General features: G+C 43.6%; 1 protein-coding gene across 15 annotated transcripts; it reads right to left on the reverse strand.

The window, feature by feature from the left end:
• Nucleotides 1-2,090: 2,090 nt before the first annotated feature.
• On the reverse strand, nt 2,091-25,744 carry Lhx9 (LIM homeobox protein 9). 15 transcript variants are annotated; one of them, XM_030251723.1, is made up of 8 exons: nt 24,740-25,744; nt 24,412-24,520; nt 24,081-24,152; nt 18,713-18,831; nt 16,778-16,980; nt 15,248-15,603; nt 9,607-9,809; nt 4,897-5,615 (listed from the first exon to the last, which is right to left on the reverse strand). In XM_030251723.1, exons 3-8 carry the CDS (start codon nt 24,106-24,108, stop codon nt 5,559-5,561), a joined length of 966 nt encoding a protein of 321 aa, XP_030107583.1. In that variant the 5' UTR covers nt 24,109-24,152; nt 24,412-24,520; nt 24,740-25,744; the 3' UTR covers nt 4,897-5,558. The 15 variants fall into 15 exon arrangements, with proteins under 15 accessions (NP_034844.1, NP_001020736.1, XP_030107583.1 ...); XM_030251724.1 differs by having other exon boundaries at nt 25,433-25,642; XM_006529172.4 differs by lacking the exon at nt 4,897-5,615 and adding an exon at nt 6,051-8,529 and having other exon boundaries at nt 25,433-25,549.

Raw genomic sequence — 25,744 nt, forward strand, 5'->3', positions numbered from 1 at the left:
TTTGCCAGCTGCAGCATTGGGTGGGCCAGCTGGGCCAGTGCTGGAGAGCTCACCCTGTAGCTACTTCCAGGCCCAGATCTAGGGCTTTGAGTTGGCCCACCCCTACATCTACCACCATCTGCTGGAGTTCATGAAAGGGCCAGTCCTACAGATCCAAAGCTGCAGAATCTCCATGACACAGGGTAACAACAAGATGTCTGAGAGGAGTCCCAGTGAGGGTCCAATAGTGTAGCAGAAGCCAGAGGCCTGGAAATAGATCAATGCATTTGCAAATAAAGATGTGTGAAGCATAGAGTATACTGTTACTGTGTAGCACACTGTGACACACTACAGCTTCCACAAGATTTGTTTTTATTGTATATTATTTTATTTTCCTTTGTGGGGAGAGGCTGTAATGGTGAATGAAGGGCAGATATGAAGGGACAGGGAGATAAGCTGGAGTGGGGTGCATGATGTGAAATTTGTAGAGAGTCAAGAAAGTTGTTGTTTTTTTTAGATTTATTTATTTATTATATGTAAGTACACTGTAGCTTCAGACACTCCAGAAGAGGGAGTCAGATCTCCTTATGGATAGGTGTGAGCCACCATGTGGTTGCTGGGATTTGAACTCCGGACCTTCGGAAGAGCAGTCGGGTGCTCTTACCCACTGAGCCATCTCACCAGCCCAAGAAAGTTGTTTTTTTTTTTTAAAAAAAAAAGTAAGATCCATAGTAAGAGTTTGGTTGGTGATATATTCCAGTATAAAATAGTCAAGAAAAAAACCCTATCATTGTTCATTTTAAGTGGCTAATAATCCATTGTGTGATAGGGATTCACACTAGGAGAGCTGCATATGTGTGAACTGCTTCTTTGTTGGCCTCAGGGTCCAGCTCTCTTGCATAGTATGCACATTTACCATGCCTTAGTGAATAAGCAAGTCAATAAATTTAATAATGTTTCCATTTAATCATGAACTCATTGAATTCTAAACACTTTAAATATCATTAATGCTAATTTTGAATCAAAATATTCTATTGGCAATGTTGATAGAACTTTTATTTCTGCTGCCCTCCATAATAGAAAAAGTCAATTAAAGCCATTCCTTCCAAAAAATATCATTCCTTTTGTTGCTTACATTGAAATGCATACATTGGTCAAATTGAATATAGTAGCATACTATCACTTGAATATAATAGTTCAAGACAGCAATTCCAATAAAAAGAAATGTTATAGCCAAGCTGAAGGAAGGAAGTAACCTATACGGGACCAGAAAATTACTGTCGTCAGATGTGTACAGGAACACGACCACAAACTACTTAATGAAAAGTAGGCTTGTCAGTGTACCTGAATCAAGTAATTGCCATTATGTACCTGTTTGTTTTGCATTTAATTAATAACTGGTTTTAAAAGGCGTTAGAAAGAAAATATTCAACACATACAGATGCACACAACAGGTTAATACTGTAGAATTTAAGAGAAAAAAATGAATATATAATAACCAGAACCATCAGAAATATATCCATATCTTCGTCATTGCAGTTTCCAAATGTGCATACAGAAAGATAAGGCAATTCTGTGATCATGTTTTATAGAGTAAGCTATCCCAGTTCTTGGTATAAAGGAATGCATACCATCATTTACTTATTTACTTCATAACATTTTTGCAGCTCTTTAAGCACTGTCTACAGTCTCTAGTTCACACAGGTAAAATGTTATGAATATTACATTTGCAATAATTTCCCACCATTTTTCTTTTAAGAAACTATTCTTGCTGGCTGAATTCAAACAACTGCTTGAAATCCTGAAATACCTGGGTGCTTATTCATTTTACAGAATTAAAGTCTACTGTGTAACAAATCTAACTAGAAGTGATAGACTTCAAGTCAAACCACTGAATGTCAAAGTCAAAGCTGACAGCTCTTCTTAGGTTTTGCTACTTTGGAAAAGGAAAAGGAGAAAAATAATAATGATAAAGTAAATGCAATCTCACCTTTGAATTTCTTTATTTTTGTCTAAACAACTTAAATATCCTCAAGGTTAATGGTTTCTCATTTTATGTAACAGTATAAAAATGTATTCATACATGACATGAAATAACAGAGGCCAGAGTATCTTATTTGTAGCAAATTTTATTTCAAATAACCATAAAAGGTATCCAGGTACTCTTCAGAGTAATTTCTGAGATCATGCATGGTGTAAACAGAAAAGTCCAAAGGAAAGAAACACTCCTGATGGTTCCAACAAGTGAGCTGAAGGGACACAGAAACAGACACCAGAACTTTCTACCCAGAGCTGATGCCTGCATCTTTATCCTTGTCTCTTTCTTGACATTTCAGCACAAGATAAAATGTAATATGGAGAAACAAAAATCAACAGTCTAAGAGAAGAGAAACTTGCCAATGGGATACATGTTTGGGGTGGTTTTGTTACTGTTCACAGAGAAATGTATCGAGCAGGAGGGTGCTGTCTGGTTGAAACATCTATTTTGCAACACAGTTAACAAGGAAATGAATCCTGGCAATTGTATCCCTGCTTACATTCTATTCAGGGATTTCCTTGAGCATCATGCACAGTTCTGAACTTGTCCTTTTTGCTATGAAATTCAGCAAAATAAAATGGGAATGTTCCCAGAAGGCATTAAAAAGAATATTTTAACTTGGGATTTTATTTTTAAGATAAGGGAAATCATATTAATTTGAGAAATATTACAAAGACAAAAAAAGCATGACAAAAAAAAAAAAAAACACCTAAAAATCAAGAGCAAAAGCTAAAGAGATTCAGTTCCAATTTTTTGACATCGCCTGTAAAGCAAGGAATTGTACATCAGACTTTTGGAGTTTTAGTGTTACTTTCCTTCCAGGCTTCAGAATCGACCTCCCATTAGAAATCGAAAACAGATTCACCCACAGGTCAATACAGACCTTCCCTATATGCACGGTGTCCAAGAAAATGCAACATTACTTCTTTAATCTAGACTAAGCCCCAGTGTTCTTACTGTCCCCTGATGTCTAGTGACCATACAGGATAAAAGACCTTGGATCTCCGTGACAGTTCATAATCGTCCTACAAGCAAAGCTACCGTGCTAGAAAAACAGTTGAAAATGAAATAAGAAAACTCTATCCAAAACTTTATATTCGTATAACAACAGCATTATCTTTTGTATTTCCTTAAAGGCCTACAATGATAGAAGGCTGTGGTTTTGTCCCAGCACTTCCCGCTTCCAATGCTTCACACCCCAGTGTTCTCTGTAAGCATACTGCTCTGGAAAATGATGCTACCTTATGTGTGGCTAATAAAAGAGGCTTTCACTCTGAAAACTGTACAGCAAAGTCCACTGGGGTTTGGCTAAGTAAAGCTATTGACTTTTTAGGTAATGAAAATCACCAAGGCTTTAAGACTTGAGTGCTTTGGTTTCTCTGTTACGAAGTTTTGCCCTATTTGAAGTATCAAAAGCCTACCTACTATGTAAGTCAATATTACAGTGATATTCAACCAAAGTTCACAGATACTGTCGGTAAGAGTTTGTGTGCCTAGGATCAATTTGCCAGAAGTTAGACTTGTCTAGGCATTGGGGAGGTAGAAGCTATAAAATCCGGTGCCCTGCACCCATCTAAAACGTCCTCAGTCTTTCATGCCAAACAATAAATTTGCAGTTGCCCAGACTGAAGACTGCTGTACATGATAGAAAAGTGCGTTGGGCCTTCCAAGTCTGTTTCACGTGCTTTTTCCTCTTCCCTAGCACATAATTAGTGTTCTTTTCCTCTCCTTTAAAAAAAAAAAAAGTGCCTGTTTCAAATTTGTATTATTTTTTTCAGATGTCTAATTTCAGCTACGTTTTTTCTCTCTCTCTGGTCTCTTCCCGCACTTCACATACCAGACAAATAGTTAAAAGTCTGCAAAACCAGGCAAACTTCCAAAATATTTCAAAATGAAACCACCCTCTAGGTGACAGATCAGGAAAAGAAGGCAGAGCTTCCAGAACCACGATTTCAACACTGACTGAAAATGTATTGGAAAAATCCATTCAGGTTGTTAGTGCCGTGGGAGAGAGTCCGATGAGGCATGAGCACCCAAGGGACTGACAAAAACCAACATGTTCCATAATCACTCAAAGTAGTCCACTTGTCATGGTGCGTTCTGGGAGACTGTTAGGAAGTTGGCACCTGTCCTTGGAACTTTTTCTCCCCTTGTTTAGCATTCAGGAAATCAAAGTGTTTGGGAAAACGTTCACAATTCTGAGAATAAATACAAGTGAGTTTTATTTTGTTTTTTAATGTCTGTCATTCGTAAAACTTATATCCTTTACATAGGGTTTATTTGTATGTAATAAAAATTTCATAAGGAAATTTTTTTCTGGAAAGTATTCTACATGCTAACTTGTTTAACATGTGCTTTGGATATACAGCTAAGTAAGAGTAGCTTTACAAAACTTCTTTCTTCAAGTATTCCCTTTAACAGTGAGAAAAAACCTCATCCCTAAATATTTGCTCTTCTTTCCCATTGGTCCCTTGTTTCTGATGCCTTGTGCACCCTGAACTATACAAAGAACAAAATGTCAGAGCTCAGAATATACTTGTATGCTTCAATAAATTTGCTCATTGCATAGTGAACATGTAAACTCACAGAGAATCTATAAATGTTACCCTAGAACTAAAAATGCTTGCTGAAATTTCACATAATAATTTATTCTGATGTTTATTTTTGTTGTCATTTGGGATTGCTATTTCGTTTTCATCCATGTATAAACTAAATATAGTAAGTGAAAAAAAAGCCATAAAAAGTTAAAAAAAAATAACTTCACCTCATTCTCTAGTCTGGATTTCCCCCCCCTGGGCATAACAAGCTACAAGTGTACTGTCCTGCCTCTTTGAGACAGTGCTCAAAATTAATTTCAACAATATGTGCTTAACATAAAGTTAACTATGTTTGCATCAAATAAAATGTTTATTAATGAAAGCTATTTATCATACAGGAAACAGCAAAGTCATCATTACAGAGATGTACACTAGAGGTGTTAGATGCAAAAGTGCATGCAGAGCCTTGTGTTTAGAAAGGAAGAATAGACAATAATACTAAAATTACTGGGCTTGGTCCCTAGTCTCTCATTAATGAGTTAAAAGTTATTCTCTGAATTTACAATTGGGAAATGCCATTAACAGATAGGACTGATACACATTAGCAAGCAGATGAAGTGGATACTTTTGGACTTTACTTTACAGCTATGGTGCTCGATAAATGTGTGGAATTGTTTCAGGAATAATTTTCTCCAAATGTGGGGAGGGCATATTACTGCCAGCTTGCTCTGGTTTAGATATGGTTTATCTCGCTCTTTTGTTAAACCACACGAGGCTAAGCCCTCATTTGTGTCAGACATCATAAAGAACAGGTTTTCTTAACATTCAATAAATGACACTTATGTCTCACTCTGTCTTTCTCTCTCTCTCTCTCTCTCTCTCTCTCTCTCTCTCTCTCTCTTTTGGTTCATAAACTTTTAAATGTATGATTATCATAACCTAATAGTGTCTTTGTCTTCACTGCAGTGGATTTCCGATCAAACTTTTCCCCTTCTTTTAATACTTTAGGGAATTTTCAAACGTCGGGATGTTTGGCTGTAATGCCCCAAGATTTGTTCTCCCTGAAAAAAAATCATAGTGACAATTTATTAACTACAGAGCAACTTGGCTTTTAGGGGTCTGCAATTTCTATTTAGATTTACAAATATCCATTTGTGCTCAATAGACCTGATATTAAATCTTAATCATATTTAAGGTTTCTTTTCATGCAATTACAGATCTGTTCATTTATTTTTATTCTAAAAATTGAACTGAGTCAAATCAGTGGGGCATTACTTTTATTATAAACACGAATATTTAAGAGTATTTCAAGACTAAATCAGATTTTATCTTCAATGGTGTGTGCGTTTGATATGAATCAGAAGTATGGAAACCTAAGAGCTATTTGTCTGTTTGAATTTTTGATTGAGCTGCTATTTCTTATCTTTTACACATAGATATTGAAAACAAACTAATGCAAGTAAAACTTAAATAAAACTGATGGGAAATAAAACTCCTTAGATTCAAAATGGTTTATTCACACAAATTTAATAGGATATATCACAATTGTTTGGTCCATAAATATTTAGGGGAAATAGTTTCTATACAATGCATTTATCAATAAACAAAGGAACATGGACAATTTTGCTAGATCACTTACTGTACTATAAACACGAAGCTCAATATATAAGATTATTGAATTTATCAACTATTTTTGAAAGAGTGCACAACTGCTTTCTATGACATGTTTGTCCCCTCTAACAGGATACACCATAAAAAGAGTTTCAGAAATAAGAGGTAAAACAGTACAAAACTAGCGAGGTGTCGAAAGGGTTAACAGTTAATATAACAAACAACACATATATCCTGATTTTTCACAAACTCACTTCCAAGTTATATCATAAGGCACATAGGAGAACTGAGTTATAATTAGTCTACTTAATAAAGTAGATCTGTAGTACCATATATTGTTCTGTCAAAGAACAAAATTTATAAGTCTCGATATTTTACCTGTAAAAGTGTGTAAATAAGATCTCAGCCTTACCAAGATTGTTTGGTCTGGTTAGTGGTAAATGCCCAAAATGTAAGAGAAATACGAAAGGTCAAGATTTAAGCTCCATAGAAGATGACCACACTTGCTAAATATATAATGGCGATCACACTTTTCTTCTGTTACAGTGTTAACTTCTCTTCCATCATCATCTTTTTTTTTAAAAATAAGCTACTTTCTGTGCTAATTTTCTAAAGACCCTGAGCAAAAGATACAATAATGCACTTTAATGTGGGCAGTGAACTGTCGATATGTAACCACACATTTATACAGCCAGAAGGGCACCTTTAAAATCTATTAAATAGCCACTTCGACCACCAGAGGAGATTTAAGGGGTGCAAAATGGTGGACAGTATGTGCAAAGTTATTCTTAACAATCCACTAAAGCAAGACATAGATCTTGACTTCTTTTTTTTTATTATTTTAGGAAATCCACAATCTAGTTGTTTTATTATTTTTTTTAACTACAACAGAAGCAGATAGATGAACATTCACCACTGCCCAGACCATTAAGATTTCACCTCAAATTAAAAGAAAAAAATTTGCTAACTGTAAACTAGGAAATATAGTCAGCCTGGCATCCACAAGGCTTCTGAGTTTATCTACTTAAGAGTCACAACTTCACATCTGTAATGTTAAAAAGATATTATACATAAATCAATCTGTGCCAAAATAAAATAAAGGAAAACCAAATAATTCTCATTGTTGGTATTAGTTTACTAAGTTGGTTTAAAAAAACAGAAAAAGAAAGAAAGAAAAGAAGTTATGTAGAATGCCAGATACAATATCATGGTACAGCTGAAGCCAATTAATCAAGTATTAATTAAATTATGCCAATATTTTTACTTCTTAAAAATTGTATTTTGCTTATTTCCATTTCTCGAGGAAAATCATGATAAAATACAAAGAATAGTTTCAGTCAGAGACTGGCTGAGTTTTCTTTGTGTGTGTGTGTGTGTGTGTGTGTGTGTGTGTGTGTGTTTGGGAGGTCAAAAGTATAGAATTTCAAATTCTAAGTGTAATTTTCAGGGAGTTTAAGTTTTGTTTTGTTTTGTTTTTAAGCAATAAAGCGTTGGGATGGGGACTATACAACTCTAACAGCAGGAAGTAACATTCCTGAGTCAGACAGCCCACCCAGTTAATCATTACTATTTAAAACTGATATTAGCATTTTTGTTTAATTATAGTCTTCACTTGAATTAGTAGTTCAAGTTAAAAAACAGTAATAATATATTTGATTTTTAAAAATTTCTTTAATATAAGCATTTTTAATTGTAAGAAAAATCAATTAATAACCTGATCACAGGAAAAGGAATATAATTCGCCCATCGTAATACCATTTTTTCCCTTCGAGATTCTGGAAATAAGTAACATACAATTTTAAGAGGCACTTATTAGAATGATTCAAAATCTTCCCTTACCAACTGAAAAAAAAACTGATTAAAGAAAAAAGGTCAAATACATCTTGCAGACCAAATTTGTTCATTTAAAAGCGACAATACTGTAAACTCATAGCCAAGTGGTGTAGATGCTACACACCAAGCTGCTATTTTATTCCCCAAATATCTTGTGGGTTAGAAGGAAAAAAAGTCTTGTAAATAATAAAATAATAATATTAGAATAATAATAAAAAGAGAAAGAATTCTTTAAAAAACAAAAAACAAAAAACAAAACCAAAAAAACCAATGTTAGAAAAGGTTCGTTAAGGTAGTTTGTGAGGGGCTTCCGGGTTCGTGGCTGTCCATGTTAGAGGTCACAGTTGTCACTACAGTGACAGTGGGATTGGTCAGGTCTGTTAAAGTGGTCGCAGTGCCGGGTGGAGTGAGAGCGCCGCTGTCTGCTGAGGGCGGGGCCGGAAGCGACGTGCCGTCAGCTTTATCAACACCCCCATTCTCCTGCCGCAAAAGGTTCCTTCTGAATTTGGCTCGTGCGTTTTGGAACCAAACCTGCAAACCAATCCCAATTGATTTCTTTATCGATTTTTTTTTAAGTTCTTTTCTCTCTTCCTTTTTTTTTTTTTTTCTCTTTTTCTTTTCTTTCCTCTATTTCTCCTTTTAGATATTTTTTTTTCTTGGAAAGAAAGTGGACTTTTTCTACTTCTTTCAAAATAAACTAATTCCAGTAGTAGAATAGATTTATACTCTCTTAATTTATATATTCCTGAATTAAATGTGCCACTTGGGATAACTGATGCTGAAACGGAGATACTACAAGAAACAAAGGCATGGAATCTAGGGGGAAATATACCATCCCTCAAAAGAATAGGGAAAAACGAGGTCATTAAATAAAAGTGTCAAAGTAGGAACTACTCACTTGAAGGGAACACCAGAAAGTTTAAGCCGGTTGCTAGTCTGTCACCTGACAAATTCTGTGCAAACTCTTCCCAGTCACAGACCCCAAACTACCAGAGAAGCACAGGAGAGCAGAAAATGTCTGCTATTGGTCACTGAGGGGGAGATGGCAGGTCGCTCATGGCAACCCTGTGTAATCTTATAAATCTTCCCAAAAGTCTGGGAACGAAATTCAACACCAGGAAGAATTCCTGGTTTTTTAATTACGAATTGGTAAAATGGAAAAATTCCTACTCTAACAGCTTACTGAGATACTAGCCTTATTTTTGACTGCTCAAGGGCTAGGGTCGGGCCACTTGAATTCGGAAAGTCATAACATAGGGGTGGGCTGCCAAGATTTTGTGGATATGGGACAGTAGATCCTTAGAAACTAGTACACTAAACCCGACTTGAGAGGGTATCTCTACAGGCAATACTTGTTTAAGTATTGCCACGGATACAGCAATGAGGTTTTGGAGCCCACCTCTGCATCTGTAGGGAGAATGTGAATCCTGGATGTCTATCCATCCCTGAGTTCCCTCCAGGAAGTCCCTGTAGGAAGATTACTAAGGAAGGAGCCGACTAGGAAGCAGAGTAGGAAATAGTCATGTCCAAGTGATTAGGGAAGAGAACCGGTCAAGGTCAGGGGGAAGGGAGGAGATATAAACAAAGCCAATGACGGATGTGGCTTACCTGTAAAACTCTTTTGGTCAGGCCTGTTTTTTGAGCAAGCTGTTTGAGGTCCTTGGCATCTGGGTTATGGTTGATAGCAAAGTAGGATTTCATGGTCCGGAGCTGGTGATGCTTGAAAGAAGTTCGCATCCGTTTGGTCTTCTGTGAAGGTGGATAAGGCTGCTGGTCCCGGTCCAAGTGGTCTGCCTCGTTCTCATTACAACCTGTTGCAGCAAAGAGTGAACAAGCAACTGCTCAGTGGAAACTTCTACACTGGCTTAAAGGATGCAGGGTGTGTGACAAAGCTTCTTCATGAAGCAAAAGGCTGTCAACCCAGTGGTGAGTGATAACTAGACAAGAAGACAGTGGCTACAGTCAACTAACATGGGAGACCTGGACACAGCTGGCTTACATAGTAGAAAACCTGAGTTAAGTCCTTTCCTGTGCTTGGTACTCAGTATAAAACCCTGGAGCAAAGGTGGGAAGTAAGAGGAAGAACAACATCAGAAGAGGAGGAGGAGAAACCCTTTTCTGATGGTTTATGTGTATCTTCACCCAGGTATCTTACAGCGCACACATATTGTATTCCAAATATAATAAAACAAAGAATGACCTAAGCCATTTTCCTGTCCTTATGGAGCTTTCTCAACCAGGAGAAAGAACATGCATGGTTGGAAAAAGGAGGAGACTTGAGAAAAATGACTTTTTTTAAAAATGTCTTAGAGAATCATAAGAGCGCTGTATTTGGAGTGTTAGCTATCACTGGTTAGCTTAGGCTATGCCAGGAAGAAAACACTTTTCCCTTGGAGTTAGTCTAATAAATATTTCTGAAGGAAAATGAGCCCAGGCTTCTCGTTCACTCCTGCCTGAAGCACTCCCCACAGCTCACTGCTGGGATGCTTGTGAGTCAGCTGTGAGCTGTGCCACTCACTGGCCTGACAGAGAGAGAGAGAGAGAGAGAGAGAGAGAGAGGGAGAGAGAGAGAGAGAGAGAGAGAGAGAGAGAGAGAGAGAGAGAGAGAGAGAGAGAACAGCATCTCAGCTCCTGGAAAATCCTCCTTGGCACCAGGGGCAAAATAAGTCAGACTTTCAACCCGGGGGAAAGTTGTTCTCATCCCCGGGATGTAAAAAGCTCCTCACAGTTACAGCCCTTGCACAGGCACATGAGGAGAAAACATTTAAACAATAGTTACTGACTTACCTTTGCAAATTCATGGCCTTTGGTTCTTTAAACCCTTATTTTAACTATTTATCTGATGTATTGTCATATCTGACAATCCTGTGCTTCGATGAATTACTGAAAATCAACCTGATTATGTCTTTATGGAGGAAAAGCTTAAATCTTGGAAAAAGTGAGACATCTCTCAGCATTACCCTTCTCCTGCTTTTTACAATGTTGCCTGCCTGCCAGGCTCTGGTTAAAATTTCTTTCAGACTTTTCTAGCCAATCAGTATTTCTATATACACATTCGTACCCAGAAAGCAGCATGTATATTGTGGTAAACAGCCAGGAAATTTTACTTTAACAGAAAAACTAGTTTAGTGAAAAATTATCCCAAATATAATAAAACAAATTATGACCTTTTGTGTGTCCTAAGACACAAAGGGGGGAGGGGCACATACAGAAAGGCAATTATACAAAAAAGCAGGTGTCCCTGAGTCCTCTGAGGGAGAAAGGACTGTGTCATACTCTCCTTTGGTTTCCCTAAGTGAAAAACAAGGCTGTGAACTCAACAAGTCTGAGCTGTTTGTTCGCCAAGAAATTACAAGCTCTTATTAATACAAAGTCAGATCAGGTGGAGATAGTGTCCAAGTCAGATGTATACTGTCAGACTCTGAGCTTAAGCTTCTTATAAGCCAGTCAGAATGGAAACAGTTCCCAGAGATAACAGAAAGGACATATTTTACATTTTACCCTATTTCATCCCAGTGGGGATATGTCAACTTCAAATAGTCTGCACAATTGCACTTTCAGATCCTCAGACGGATGAAACAGTATCTTGTGACTGTAAAAGTAGGTTATCTCCAGTAAACTGAGCCATATTTCACAGCCAGATTGCAAACATACCCTCAGCAAATGGCCAAAGAAGCACATTCCATTCATCGGAGGCCTCTTCAAATGAGATAGCAGGCCTAGCCTATGTGAGCAACTTTTCCTGAGCAACACATCAATAGTCACAGAGACATTAACCTGATGTTTAAATAATACACTTACTTATTCCCCCTCTCCCAGGATAACACTTCCTAAAAATGAATAATATCCCCAGCCTAGCTATCTCACTATTCATCACTAAAATGAATCTAAGGAGAAATAAAATAAGATTTGAGGACATCGCTTCTCTATGTACTCTCGGTTTGGATTTTCTCATTGCAAACTCGATATAGCAGTTGAGTGTATTAGAAAAATGTTATTGGGTTTGTTGCCACATACCAATTCAGTGTGTGACACAGGTATCAGGTCTTTCTTACAATATATGATTCTCATGTGGCTATGTTTGCCCTACATTATCCAACGGGATAGAGAAATCTATTTCTGACACAGTTTAAGTCATCATATCCCAAACTGCTTGTGTTTAATGGCAAAAGCTTTATGTAAATTTGCAAATGATTGTTTCCCCTGTGTCTAAGCTTTAGGAATACTTTCCCCCACTCCTGAATTATAAGAGCAAATAACTCTCTTTAAATCACTTCAAATATCCACCTGCAACTACACATTTGTTGTTACTGAAGTTAATGAGAGGAGCTAAACAGTTTACCTTCCTTTGCTAGGGAGATGGTCACCTATCTAAAAGGAGTTTCTGTTCTGAATGGTTCGGAACCTTCTGAGAATTAACTAATTCCTGGGAGACCACTAGGGGTCAGTACCAGGCTAATTTTACAAGAGGAATCTTGCACATTTAGAGGCAAGAACCTCGGGAGGGAGGTTTTGAGAAGTAGCAAAAATCCAGTTTCTAAGTTAATGGTCAGTTACCCACGGAGGACCTGTGTAGTCTAGGCTAATCTTTTCACCTTTGGAGGGCTTTGCTTCAATCCAACATCTCAGATAAATGATCTCTATGCCTCCTCCAAAAATATCAGCCTGATTAATATGTTCAAAGAGGTAGAAACTGAACTAGGAACATTCTCATAGAAAGGTACTTGCCCTGTGGCAAGCACTAACTGATGTCTGCCAAGTCTCCCAGCCTTTCTGATGGTCTTTGGCTCCTCATCATGTTTTATGTATGTGCTTTTTAAAACTCATTGTATGGATCCCATAAACGCTGTTCTTTACATTTCAACAGAAGTGGCCATCGAAAACCCAGACATGCTAAAACGAATGGTCTTAAAATGTGGGTGACTTGTATGTTCTATATTTTAACGTGTTCTAAACTTGCTGGCCCACCCCGCCCCCTCCATCTCCATTTGACTGTGACGCTGCATCATCTGAATGGTAAGCACTTTTTTTAATAAATGAAGGGGATTTAGGTTAGATTACTTTAAACCAATTCCTCCAAACTCTCTTCACCTGATCTTAAAGGAATGTGCACTATTTGTTCATGCCTCTGGGAGTCTCCAGGGAAGAGAATGCATATTGGGACGCTGTGGTGGGTTAAACAGCCTGGGCTCCTGAAACAGGACAAGTTACTCAAAGACTGAGCAGCCCTAAGGAGCAAACTAGGAATCCATGCCAGGCTTTTCTTTTTTTCCCTGCTCTATTCCTCTCCAGAAAACTAAAAACCAAGTAAAGCTAAACTCTGTTATTCTGAAAGTTTCTTGGGTCTAGCATAATGTAAGATCCATGGGAAAACCAAATTTAGCTAATTAGATTAAATGAAACAAGCAAACAGCCCAGCTCATTCCCAGTTTGACTAGAAATCCCCAACCCTCTGGATTGTGCAGGCACAGTTCTCTCTCTCTCTCTCTCTCTCTCTCTCTCTCTCTCTCTCTCTCTCTCTCTCTCTCTCTCTCCTAGTTGTTTAAAACCCTGTCTCCCTCCCTCCTCTTCCCCTCCGACTTTCTGTTCCTCCTTCTCTCCTCTCCTTTCTCAGTAGCACAGTCAGGTCTTAGTAAGTGGCTAGAAATTTAAATGTCATCTTCTATCAATAAAGAACAATTAGTGTCCTGCCTGTCTTGCCTTGAATGTCGTGCATCAAAGAATATGGAGTGTGCCCTGGGCAATTGGACCCTAGGCAAAGCTCTCTGCCTCAGCTTAGCAGGGGTCCCCCAGGCCAGGGTACAACCAGGCACAGCCACTAAGCCCTTGGCCAACCCCTGGGCTGAGCCCACTGCCCTGATAGGAACCTACCCTTAGCCTCTGTGTTGGCCCCTTTCCCTTGGTCCAGCAGCTGCCCAGATGTGAACTCACTAGAGACAGATGCAACCTCCTTGGGCTACATGTTTCTTTTCTCTGAGAAGCCCTCTCTTTGTGCCATCCCAAAATGAATTCTTTTAAAGTGGGAAGAGAATCCCACACAGCCTAGCTTAGGGACCACACCTGCTCAGGATCATCTGAGAACTAGGAAATCCGAGTGGGAATCTCAGTCCAGATGTTCACAATGTCTGGGACCTCAGGCGGATCACTTAAATAGGATATTGTTCTACTATCTTCCAGCTACAAGTCACATGCCACACCAGACACTGAAAACTGGAAGGTGATACTCACGGCCAGTTTGTCTCTTTTAGTAGCCCAAAGGTCCCTATGTGCTGAGTTCCCAAATGGGTTGGGGCCAGGGCATGGGAAATCAGAGCAGACAAGTTCCTTGGGCTTCCCCAAACCAATCCTGGGTCCCCTTTCCTTGCCCTCTGCGCTTGAATAAGAGCTCAGGTCTTCAGGGCAAGTAGCCTCACTTGTGAGTGAGGCAGATTGATAAATGATAGACGTATCCTCCAAAGCAAGGAAGTCTTTAGGGACTGTTGCCTGTACTCTGATTTGAATTGGGAGACGGCTGGCAAACTGCTGGCAAACAGGCAGCCTGAGGTAACACTAAGCCACCCCAGTGGACTGGAGATACTTCTGGTTATCTGAGGTCTAGATGACCTGATGATCTCTCAGGCAGGGAGTGAAGAGGTTAGATGAATACCCTGAGCCTCCAGAGGCACAGCTGTCTCAGCTGTGCAGAGTGAGTCCCACCCTATAGTTGCTCATTGCCGAGATCAGAGATGCCGATTTTTTTCAATACCCTCGCCAACTGTGTTGCTGATTAACTTTGGGCTGGTGACCACAGCCTCTGCCCCCTCTAGACAGAGTGGAGCTGGGCTCTGAAGTCTTTTCTTTTCCCCCATTAACTATTTAGGAAAACCTCCTCCAGGATCTATAATTTGGCTCCAACAAAGGAATTGCCCTGGGGCTGTTTTGCTCCAACTGAGAGCCAGAAACTAATGGGCTCATTAACTAATGGGCAACAAGGATTTGGCTTTGCCTGTTTGGGGGAAGTCACTTCGGCCTCACGGTTATAAATTTTTTTCCCCCACAAGCTCAATAACCAATAACCCATCCTCTCTCCCCTTCCGTCTCCTTTACTTCTTTCTCTTCCTCAGACTGAGAGAGGTGTGGTGAGAACAGGGTCCTGTTAGGCAAAGCACTGTCTTGGTGACTTGGTGTTGGAACAGCACCAAGTCCTGCTAAATCCTCCTCCAGCAGTGTGAGATCTGAGCTGTCGGAGTGGGTAAAGGTAGGGGCCCACCTGAGTTGTAATTCACGATGTCCACTCCCAGAGCTGGGCTCTTCCGCTTCCGGGGCCGCCCCTTCTGCACGGTGCCAGTGCCATTGAAGTAAGGCAAAGCCAAGCCGCCGCTCTTGGCCGCCAGCTCCGTGTAGCTCAGCTGAGGTGGATATTCCCCTTGCAAGAGGGTCTCGAAGTGTGCGCGGCAGTACACCAGGCTGTCCTTCATCCCGAAATGGTCGCCCGTGGTCAAGGTCTTGTTGCAAGTGGAACAAGTGAAGCAGCTCAGATGGTAGACAGAGTCTCGGGCGCGCATGACCATCTCAGAGGCGGAAATGCCAAGGTGGCAGCGGGCACATCTCTGCACAGAGAACCTTCTGGAAGCAAACAGGAGAATCAGGGAGCCAGTTGGTACAAAGAGGACCCAACTCCCATTCGCAGTACCAGGGCTTAGTCTACAGGGGCCAAAGACTAGCTAGGGAGTTCTGGCTGAGGACCTCTTTGGATATCAGCTTTACTTGCTCGGTGACCTCCTCTGGTCCTAGTGAATCCGTATATTAAAGTGCGAAGAACCAGGAACTAAGCTTCAGTGTATTTTTTTTTTTAAGCAAACAAACGAACTGGCCAATTCACGGCGCTATTGAAAGAATATTAAATTGTAATGCCAAATGAAAAAGGCTGATCTTAATGATGACAAAATAGTGCCACTCTTTCATGTATTGAGTGTGCCTGGCATCCCAGAAAAAGAACGGTAATTCCACAAAGAAAAAGCTATCCCTTTATCTCCTGCTTCTGCTTAGACAGGAGCTAGATAATGTCCACAGACGCAAACATTTCCCAACCTGCTGGGATTTTTGTTTTGTCGGGTTTGTTCGATTGTTTTGTTGTTGATGATGTTTGTTTCTTCTTTATTGTTTGTTTCCTTTTGTTTTCCTTTGCTCTGCTTTTTTGTTTACTTGGTTGGTTGTTTGGTTGATGGGTTGGTTGGTTTTTTGTTGTTGTTGTTTTGTTTTGTTTTGTTGTTTTGTTTCCTTCAATCTGGTTCTGACTAGCCATTTCTGGAACAGTGGCCTCTGTGACTTTTTCATAGGCATTTACAGGACCATTGTCACCCACCTGGCTGCTGCTTTCTGGGCCAAAAGTGGGGGAGCTGGCCAATTCATATTGAGGGGGACCACAAAACACAACAACAACAACAACAAAATATTGTCTCCTTCACCTGATACCTGTCCATTTCCTCTTCTCCCTGATTTTTCCGGAGGATGCTGTGAAGAGCTGAGAACCCTGATAAAACTCATTACACCCTGGGATCCTTCTCGCCCATCCTCACCAATGGAGTATACACAGTTTTAAGGCAATTTCCCTCATTTACGAAAAACAACACACACACACACACACACACACACACACACACCTGTACTCTGACCGAGCCAAAAAAAAAAAAGGGACAGAGAAGGGACTCCGGATTCTCGCAGTGGCTCTATCGCAGTGGTTCTATCTGGTGAATTGGGTCAGAGGAGTGTGTGAAGGGGCTGGGGGTGGGGGCAGTACCTGTAATAATCCTCCTTGCAGTAAATGCTACCGTCCTTGGCAAAGCAGGTGAGCTCAGATTCCAGAGCCAGCTTACATTCACAGCACTTCAGGCACCTAAGATGCCACTGTTTGTCTACGGCCAGCAGATAGTACCTGTCGGAGATCTTGCCCCCGCAGCCGGCGCACAGAGCAGGCTTCTCCGGGCTGAGAGGGGGCATACCCTGTGAAACAAGCACAAGGCAAGGCTGAGGGTGGGTTCGGGGCGTTGCCGCACAACCCGGGACGTCCTGGCAGAACGGCAACCCCAGCGCAAAACAGCACACCATTACAAGGGCCACAGAAACATTTGCAACTTCCCCCCATTTTCAACATTCTGTTCCCCTTCCTAGCATCCTGATCCTCCTAGCCTTGTGACCCTAAAAAAAAATCTCAACATCTTGAGCTTGCTGAGAGCCTACAGGATGTTTTGATGGGCGGTCCAGAAGGAGAATAACTAAGGCTAAAAATGTGTAACTTTCAAATAATACACAAAATAAAATAACAAACTGTTATTGAGAACTAGAATTCTGAAGTACGTGAATCTTTTATACACAGACAATACTATAATTCCTTTTTTTTTAATTTATATAGGCAGAATAATTTGGCCGTCGTTGTGATTCGGACATACCTAACAGCTCTTGCTGTTAAGGCCGTCGCCCTAGCCCTATCCTTGGTGAGAAAGTGAAGTGCCTGTCCTGAAAGAAGAGCCCCATCCATTCTTTTCCGTACACTCGCTCTTTTCTCTAGCCAGCACAAACAGCACAGATAATTATCTTGAATTTTTGATTCCCAAACTAAGACCTAGTTCCCAAATGAGGCTAGCTAAGGCGGTAAAACTTATTCTGAGAAACACAGTTGGGATGTGGTTGCCGCTTTTAAAATAAAGTAGCCATTACAAGTAAAAAGTTCACCGCTGGACCCTTTCCTCAGACTAGCAGAAACAGTCCGGGCTTCCCTTATTACATTCTGGTGGGCATGGGAAGGATAAATTTCGTCCTTTACTCAGATATTGGATTCTCACTGAATTAATTATACAAATAGCGACAGTGGACTATTATCCCAAAACCTCGCTGTTCTTGTCTAGAGCCCTCTCGGGTCAGTTTGAGCTACAGTCCTTGCTGTTATACAGAGGGTCTACAAAGCACTCTTTGCCCGGAATCATCTCCGCAGACTTCTGTAGTTTTTTCCCCCTTTGGTGCGTGGAAGGGGGACATGTTTAGGTTACTAGTATTTTCACGAAGACATAATAACTGCTGTTACGAATAGGAACCGCAATAGTAGATTCCATCTCTTGAGGTTGTAGCGCTCATGTTCTTGCTTTTAGACTAGGGACCCGCTCCTTCGCATTTTATTTGATTTGATTTCCCACTATCCAATACACTGGTCCCATAAGGAAGAGAAACGCAATTTTTGTGACGACCAGAGCAGCTGAACTGTCCTGCAGAGCCCCTAACAATCTCTGGTTTCGGGTGCTGAGCTCCGAAGAATGGGAAAAGGACCAGAACGTTGAGGTCTACTCTGAAGGTCTTGTCTTCTATCCCAGGGCAAGGACGCCAGGCCGGTAAGTAGTCCCCCTATTAACTGCACCAAGGCTTGCCCTGGGGGCGGGCGGATCCGGCCTGGCGGCCAGGTCGCGGGAGACTGGAGTTTGTGGTTGGCAGGGAGCACGCCCGCTCCTTCCAAGGCCCGCTGCCCTGTCGGCTCGGGATCAGCTGCTATACAAAGACTGGAGAGCTCAGGACTACAACATCTTAGACACCTCGATTCGGAAAGGGAACCTTGCCTAGCAAGCACGCCTCTCGTGAAAACCTTGCGAACATCCCTAGGCAAAAGTCCCCGGGACCCGCCATCCCCAACCTGGGCGGACCGGGAGACTCGCTGTTTCCCGGGCGCCGCGCCCGGACTGGTCCTTACCGCGTCGCGGCCGTTGAGCTGAGTGCCTTTGGTCAGACGGGCCTCAGTCTTGGATCTGCGCTCCATCTCCTCCATGATACCTTGGATGTGGCCTCCGGAGATTCCGTGGAAGAGCATGGCTGGGGGGCGGAAAGGACACGAATTGTTTTCGGCTCGGCACCCCACTATTTCCATAAACACACGCCTGGGGCTCTCAGTTCATTCGAGTGAAGAAGCAAAAGCGACCGCACAGGGCTGCGCGATGCAGAAGCGTAGAGACGCGTTGGGGAACAGGGACAAGAGAGGAAAGAAGAAAACGACAGAGTAGAAATAGCTCTACTTGAGAGGGAAAAGACCGAGGCAAAAGAACGACGGGGAAGGGGGCGGGGGGGGGGGATATCCAGGGTTTTCCAGAAGGAGATGTGCAGAAAACAAACAAACGCGGACGGAGGGAAAAGCAGGCGATTCTAACTGCAGCGAGAGATCGAGTTACTAATGGAAAACAACTGCCGAGGGGGGTTGAAGTGGGGGGGAGGAAAACAAAATCTAAGGAAGAAAGAAAAATAGTTTTGAACACAAAGAAAGAGAACGAAGTGCTAGATTCAGCGGTCCCCGGCTGCCTGCAAGTTCCCAGTGCCTGTAGGTTGCGTTGGGGACTGCTCCAGCCGGAGCTGTGTCCAATTTGTTAAGAGACTAAAGCCAGCCCATTTTTGATAATTTAGTAGGAGGAGTCCTCTCCCTGGAGCTGCCACGGATTTTTATTCAGACAACAAAGACCTGTCATACCTCCTCTCAACCCCCTGGTGATGGGCAAGCAGGGACAAACATTACAAAGGGGTGGGGGACTGGGGGAAAGGCAGAAGGAGGGGGTCTTTACCCCCTCCCCACATGCGCGCCTGCACACACACACACACACACACACACACACACACCCTCAAGCATACATCTTTCCAAGAGTTCCCAACAGTCATGTTTTCAAAGCGGTAAAGGAGCCCTTATTGTCCGCATCCTGGATTTGATCCTAGTTTATCCGACCCCAGCCAGGAGTGCACAGAAGATCAGTTCCAAACCTTAAGTTTCCTTCTCATCTACAGACTTTTTTAAATCCCCGTTTTACAAGACTGTCACCAGAAATGTATAAAAACCCCACAGACTTTGAATCACTCCACGGAAACGGTACTTTTAATGTATGCTCCCTTGCTCCCCATCTCTTCTTAACTTACTTATTAAAAGCACTCTTCAGACAGTTGTCTGCTTGCCTAACCTCCCCGAGGGCAGGCGGTGCCACCAGGCTCTGAGACGTCCACCAAAGTGAAAAAGGGGCGTGGAGAGCCTACTTTTCTGAGTAATACTTTTGGAAATATATATATTTACTATATATATATATACATATATATAGTAAATTTTTCGAGTGTACAGGCCAGGACATGCTTTTGTAGACTGTATACTTAACAGAACCTTGACCGTGGAGCGGGTTACTCTTTTACCTAATTCTAGATTGAAGGTAAACTTGGAATTCTAGAGTCCCCTTTGGAATTTGTCACCGTGCACAGGTCTTGGGTGAGCTGGATGCCCGACTAGGGTAGGACGACGAGGCAATAGCCGCTAGTGTTCCACACACTTAGAAGGGTGTGAAAGAGGCTCTGGGTGGAGGCGGGGAAGTGAGAACTAACAGGCAGGATGGCAGACTGCTCCTCACAAGAGATGGTATTGTTCTGTCGCCCTCTGTTCTAGTTAGCTCGGCCCTTCCCCTCCCTCTGGACCCATTAAAACGTGTCCACAATACCGCAATACTCTGATATTGTGGATTCACTGAAACGACCACGGGGTGGGGGTGGGGGGAGTCCTAGGATCGTGATGCCAGGAGCAGCGACGGGAACTTAATCCGAAAGGGAAGAAAGCCTGGCCGCTCCCGCTCCTCTCTGCCTGCTCGCCAGTCTCGGCTTCACCACCACTTCTCGGGCTTGCGGGCGAGCATCGGGGCTTCTGTCTAGAAAGCTGGAGAAGCACCCCGCGGCACCGCCGCCTCCCTCCACCCAGGCGGCTCCACGTGGAACTTTAACCCAATCTGGAAGGAAGGCTGAGGAGAAGAAGCTGGGGAAAGGGGCTAGGGAAGGAAAGGAAGAAAGAAGAGAATAAAGGAACCGTGTGAATGAGAGGGGGACTTAGGAAGAAGAGAGCGAAGGACGTGAAAGTGGAAGGAAGAGTCGGAGAAGAAATGAAGAGGAGGAAACGACTCCCAGTGCTGCAGCCTAACTTCCTGTCCCAAAGCTTCACTTTCTGGGGCTCCTGGGGTCGCTTCTTCCTGAAACTCAAGTCTCCACTATTTCCCCACCTTTTCCCCTTTCTGGGTCAAAATAAAGTTATTTGCAGAGTGGGCGCTTTTAGGGTCCTCTGGGTGCCAGAATACAGCTCATAAAACACAATTTCACACAAAAAAAATGAAGCCAATCAAGTGAACTAAGCTGGAGAAGTCCCCCCTCCCCATTTTGGCAGCCCTACCTGACAGCAGGACGGCTATTTACTGTAAGTAATGTAATTAGCCCCTTTGGATGGAAATCAATGAGCTCTCTAAACCCACGTGCACACAAGAAGGGCCTCAAGGAGGGGCTGGGTCAGGGGCCCTTTCAGAGACAGCAGGTCTGCTCACAAAGGGGCAGATTGCCTTCTTACAAGTCAGCAGTTAAACTGACTCAGAGCCCAAGGAGGAGGAGGAAGAGGAGGGGTCTACCCAAGGAACTAGTCAATTAACCCAAGGAGGCTAGAAGCCCAATGTAAATATAGGACTGGGGTCCACTCTACCTAAACACTCCCCATTTTCAGATGGAAGTGTTTGGAATTGGCCTTGGATGTTGGATATTGCTCTGTCCAGCAAGGGCATTAAAAAATAACAATAATAACAAAACCCTAAAACTAAATGAAGGAAAACTTAAAAACAACTCTCAGGAAAAGTCATAAGTTTGGGCCAAGCACAAATATATCTTGTAAGCCTGCGTTCATTCATTCATTCTTTCATTCATCCAATCTGCTTTCTCTACACATATCTTTAAATTGTCTGTAAGGAGAAGCAGGGTAGAGTACTTCTTACCTCTGTTTCTAGCTGAAAACTAACAAGACTGTTCTTTCTTACAAAACTCCAGTAATACATTCCAGGGCCAACAGAGATTGGCCCCTTCCAGAAAGAAGCCAAAAGCCAAGATTTTTTTTCTTTTCTTGCTCTGAGAATGCAGGAAGTCTTTGGAAAGGTGGGAATGAAGCAGGGGTCTAGTGGAGTTTGGGAGGTCCTAGTTAGTTGCGGGGGGGGGGGGGGGGGGGGGGAGGGGAATAGCTCCCTGTTGGTTCAACCCACTCTTCTCTTCCAGCTCCTCAAAAAGGAGAGAGGTGAGGTGGCCTGAGAAGTAGGCGTGTCCATCAGAGTATGCTACCTTTTTGTCTAGGAGCCCTAAGAGACTGGTGAAGAACCCATCTCACCTCCTTTTCTTCACTTCAAGGGCTCTCGGTGATTTTAATAAGGAGGGCATCTTGGCATCTTTGCCAGGTAAAAACACTCCTTTCATGCAGGAAGTGTTTCTCTTCCTCCCAACTCCAGGCTGAATGGGTGGCACATGTTCCACAGAAACTAGAACAGTACAAGTTCAATTCCAGACAGGTGCTGTGCAGTTGTGGGGACTGCATGGCCTGCGTTCGCTGTGAGATCTGGAGTCCTCTTTCCAAACCCAAAGTATCATTAGAGGTAGTGGGACAGATTCCCGGTCTGGCACTGCCCTCCTCCCCCAGAATAGGAAAGAGACTCTCCTCTTTTCTGCTCTGTGGATATCCATACAGCTATTGTTAGAACTTTAAGTAAAGTGGAAATTTGGATTCAAATGAAATAGAAGTGTTTGTATTTAGTGTACCAGATGACAGCGTCTCTAGAAGGGCATAGGAAGAAAGGATGAAGGGCCATTGTCTGGGCTCAGGCAGTCCCACCTAGGAAAAGGTCCTGGCTTATGACTCTTGAGTGGGGCGGGGGTGGCTAGAAGAGGAAAAGTAGAGATGTCCTGGTTTGCTCCAATAACTGCTTGGCTTTAGTCTTCAGAGAGGAAAATAACCCCAGCAAACACTCATCATTTAGCTGTAAGAGACTTGGGGTCCCTTGACCTGAATTTTGTTAACACTGATCCAATGCTTGCAAGTTTGGTCATAAGAAGGTGCATTTCCTTTCCTTCAGATCCTAAGACTACTGTTGGTTGGGAAGGTGAAGCTTTGGAGATCTTGTCTAGGTTCTGGCACGTGGGGGTATCTTAAGAGCCAAGCAAAGTCAGAGGTGAAGCTAGGAGCCCTGCTTCCATTGGTCGTGCCAACTGGGCTTGGAAGACAGGGCTGCTCCCTTTTTGGCCGGCAAATCCTCAAACCTTTCTCTGGACAGCTTTCTATGAGTAAACCTTCCCCGACCGATCTGGCGGGTCCAGTCTGCTGCATCACAGACCGCCTCGGATTCAGTCTTATGAGTACAGCTTTTTCTCTAGACATGCAAGTGAGCCCTCAGAGTTGGGACTGCAGGATCCTGGGAGATGCTACTCCAGGCAGGCAGGCCGCAGCCCAGCTGCTGCACTCACACTGTTGCCGGCTGTTCTCTGGGACAGATGTCTACACCGGGTTAGGGACAAGCAAGTCTATGCCCTGCTAGTGCACGAACACCTGCGACCACAAAGGCCGATGACAACTGCTTGCTATCTTCAAATCTGTGTTCTTGAATCCTGACCCCACCTCTACCCCCAACAAAGGTCTAAGCTACGGGCGCTTCTGAAACTTGAAGCTCTTTTACCTGTGACTTGCTGTGCCCTCAGAGCCCCCCAAAATGAACAGGAAAGTCTACGCAGGACGATGGATTAGAGATGAACAACCAAGCAAAATGTGAATAAAATAAGTTGCCGTTCAAGCCCTACAAGATAGTTGCTTCCTGCAAGAAGACATCCTGCAGCTCCACAGAGGGTCACAAGTCCCTGGTGACTGCGCTTTCTTCAGGCCCGATGATATCCTGACCTCTGCCTAGAGCTCTGACCCTAGACTCCAAAGAAAGTCAATGGCATAGAAGAAAGGAGCCAAACGCGGGGTGCGGGGGAGGGGGCCAGGTTCTGGGAAGCCAAAATCTTTTCTAGCCTCCAAAACACAGCTTAATTTTAAGACAAATACATACGGTTCTTTTACTCAATGAAGACATGCTTACGGATACACATACTGGGACACGCACAAAATCTCTCTCTCTCTCTCTCTCTCTCTCTCTCTCTCTCTCTCTCTCTCTCTCTCTCTCTCTCTCTCTCTCTTCCCCCCCCCCCCCACTTACCTTGAACATACGCCCAAGAAAACATTGGCAAGGAAAATACTGAGGAAGCTGGAGCAAACTCACCTGCCTCTAGAGTGGTGCCGTTCAGCATTCTTTCGGCAAGAGGGGTGGATCGCGCAGTGAAATGCGGTTGTGCTGTTAGAAAAAGAAAATCTGGTGTGTCCGCTAGACATTACCGCCCGGGCGCCCGAGAACCTTCTCCCCTTGGTTGGGCCGTACTCAACCTCTTGTCTGCTAAGATTCGGGGACCCAGGCGCTTATAGCCTAGCTGAGTTTACCATCCAGAGCTCCGGGGACGCCGCGGACTAAAAGCGCCTCTCCCCGCCTCCCCATTCCGGGGGTGGGGGTGGGGAGACAGAAAAGCACTCCCCACTACAACCTAACGGGATGTTACCTTGATGTCTCTTCTTGGTGTCAGCTGTTCTTCCCAAGAATTTGGTTTTTAGAGAGGAGGTGGCCAGAGGTGGTGGTCAGGGGTGTGGGCCAGTCCCCACGTCTCCTCACTCGATTAATCAAATAAATAAGCCAGTGAATGAACTTAAGCTCTCTCTCTCTCTCTCTCTCTCTCTCTCTCTCTCTCTCTCTCTCTCTCTCTCTCTCTCTCTCTCCCTCCCTCCCTCCCTCCCTCCCTCCCTCCCTTCTTCCCTCCCTCTCTCCCTCCCTCCTTCTCTCCCTCCTTCCGCTCCTCCCTTCTCTTCCCAGTATTGACCTGAATCTCTCACCTCTGACCTTCAGCCTCCTCCACCTGTCTTTTATTTTCTGTTTATGCTTTTTCAAATCGGAAAAAGAGGGGTGGGGGTGGGGTGGGAGGTGGGGATAGCAGAGGGCTCAGCCTCCGGCCAGTGCCCCGACACCCGTTCTGAGGCCACGCTCAGCCCTGCCAGCCTCTCAATAATCCAAGGAGGTGTTAATGGAAGACTTGGCGGCAAGGGAACCTCATAAAGGCACGAGCATCCCGAGGCTTGGGCGCAGCCGGGGTGGGGGGTGGGAGGGGAGCTGGAGCCCCGCAGTGCACACTGGGCTCCCGGACCCCTAGCCTGCCTTTGCCTTGCTGAAGCTGGTACCTAAAAGATGCTGCCGCCAGCTGGTGCCTGTTACATAGACGGTGAATGGGGGTAGTTCCTGGGGAAAATGGGCTAAGCTATTGATTGCTCATACACCATCCCCGCCTTCCTTTCCGTATCCTTCACTCAGCGTTGGTGCTCCGTAGCTGGGCATTAGAAACCCAGCAAGTTGGAGAGCATTCTGCTCTGGATGGGAAACCGGTCCGCGAGGGAGCCCAAAACACCTGCCCCTCTTGGGTCCTTGAGCAAGGGCTGAAATTAACCTTCTAGAAGGAAACCTACACTCAGAGCCGCATAGACGGCTATCGCAGAGATGCTTTGGGACCCGGGACCAAACGAGGCCCCTGTTACCTGGTCTCAGGTTCCGCTAGGACTGCGTAGCCCCGAGTTCCCACGAGCCTCTGGGAAGTGGAGGAGACTCTGAAGCCAGACCTCTGGCCAATTATTTACCCCACTCCACACCCAGGGCACCCCTCGCAGTCGGAGATGGGGAGGCGGGGGATTAGCCTGGGCTCCCGCGCCTGTGGGGAAGGAGGTGTGAGCAAGGAGATTGGCAGCTCCGGAACGCCGGTCAGCGCCGGCGCCGCCCTCCCCCACCCGTCTGCTCCCTAAAGCCTCGCAGTCTTAGCGGCTCCTTGACTTGGCATGGACCAAGGACTGGAT

Source organism: Mus musculus, chromosome 1 (assembly GCF_000001635.26).
Source record: "Mus musculus strain C57BL/6J chromosome 1, GRCm38.p6 C57BL/6J".
In the NCBI taxonomy this organism is placed as follows: domain Eukaryota; kingdom Metazoa; phylum Chordata; class Mammalia; order Rodentia; family Muridae; genus Mus; species Mus musculus.

Coding starts and splice junctions, on each gene's coding strand:
- Lhx9 (NM_001042577.1), bottom strand. CDS start 18,886: ATGGAAATAGTGGGGTGCCGAGCCGAAAACAATTCGTGTCCTTTCCGC. Junction 16,981..18,712: donor AGCTCAACGGCCGCGACGCG/GTAAGGACCAGT, acceptor CTTGTTTCACAG/GGTATGCCCCCTCTCAGCCC. Junction 8,530..9,606: donor TGACCAAAAGAGTTTTACAG/GTAAGCCACATC, acceptor ATTGGTTTGCAG/GTTTGGTTCCAAAACGCACG.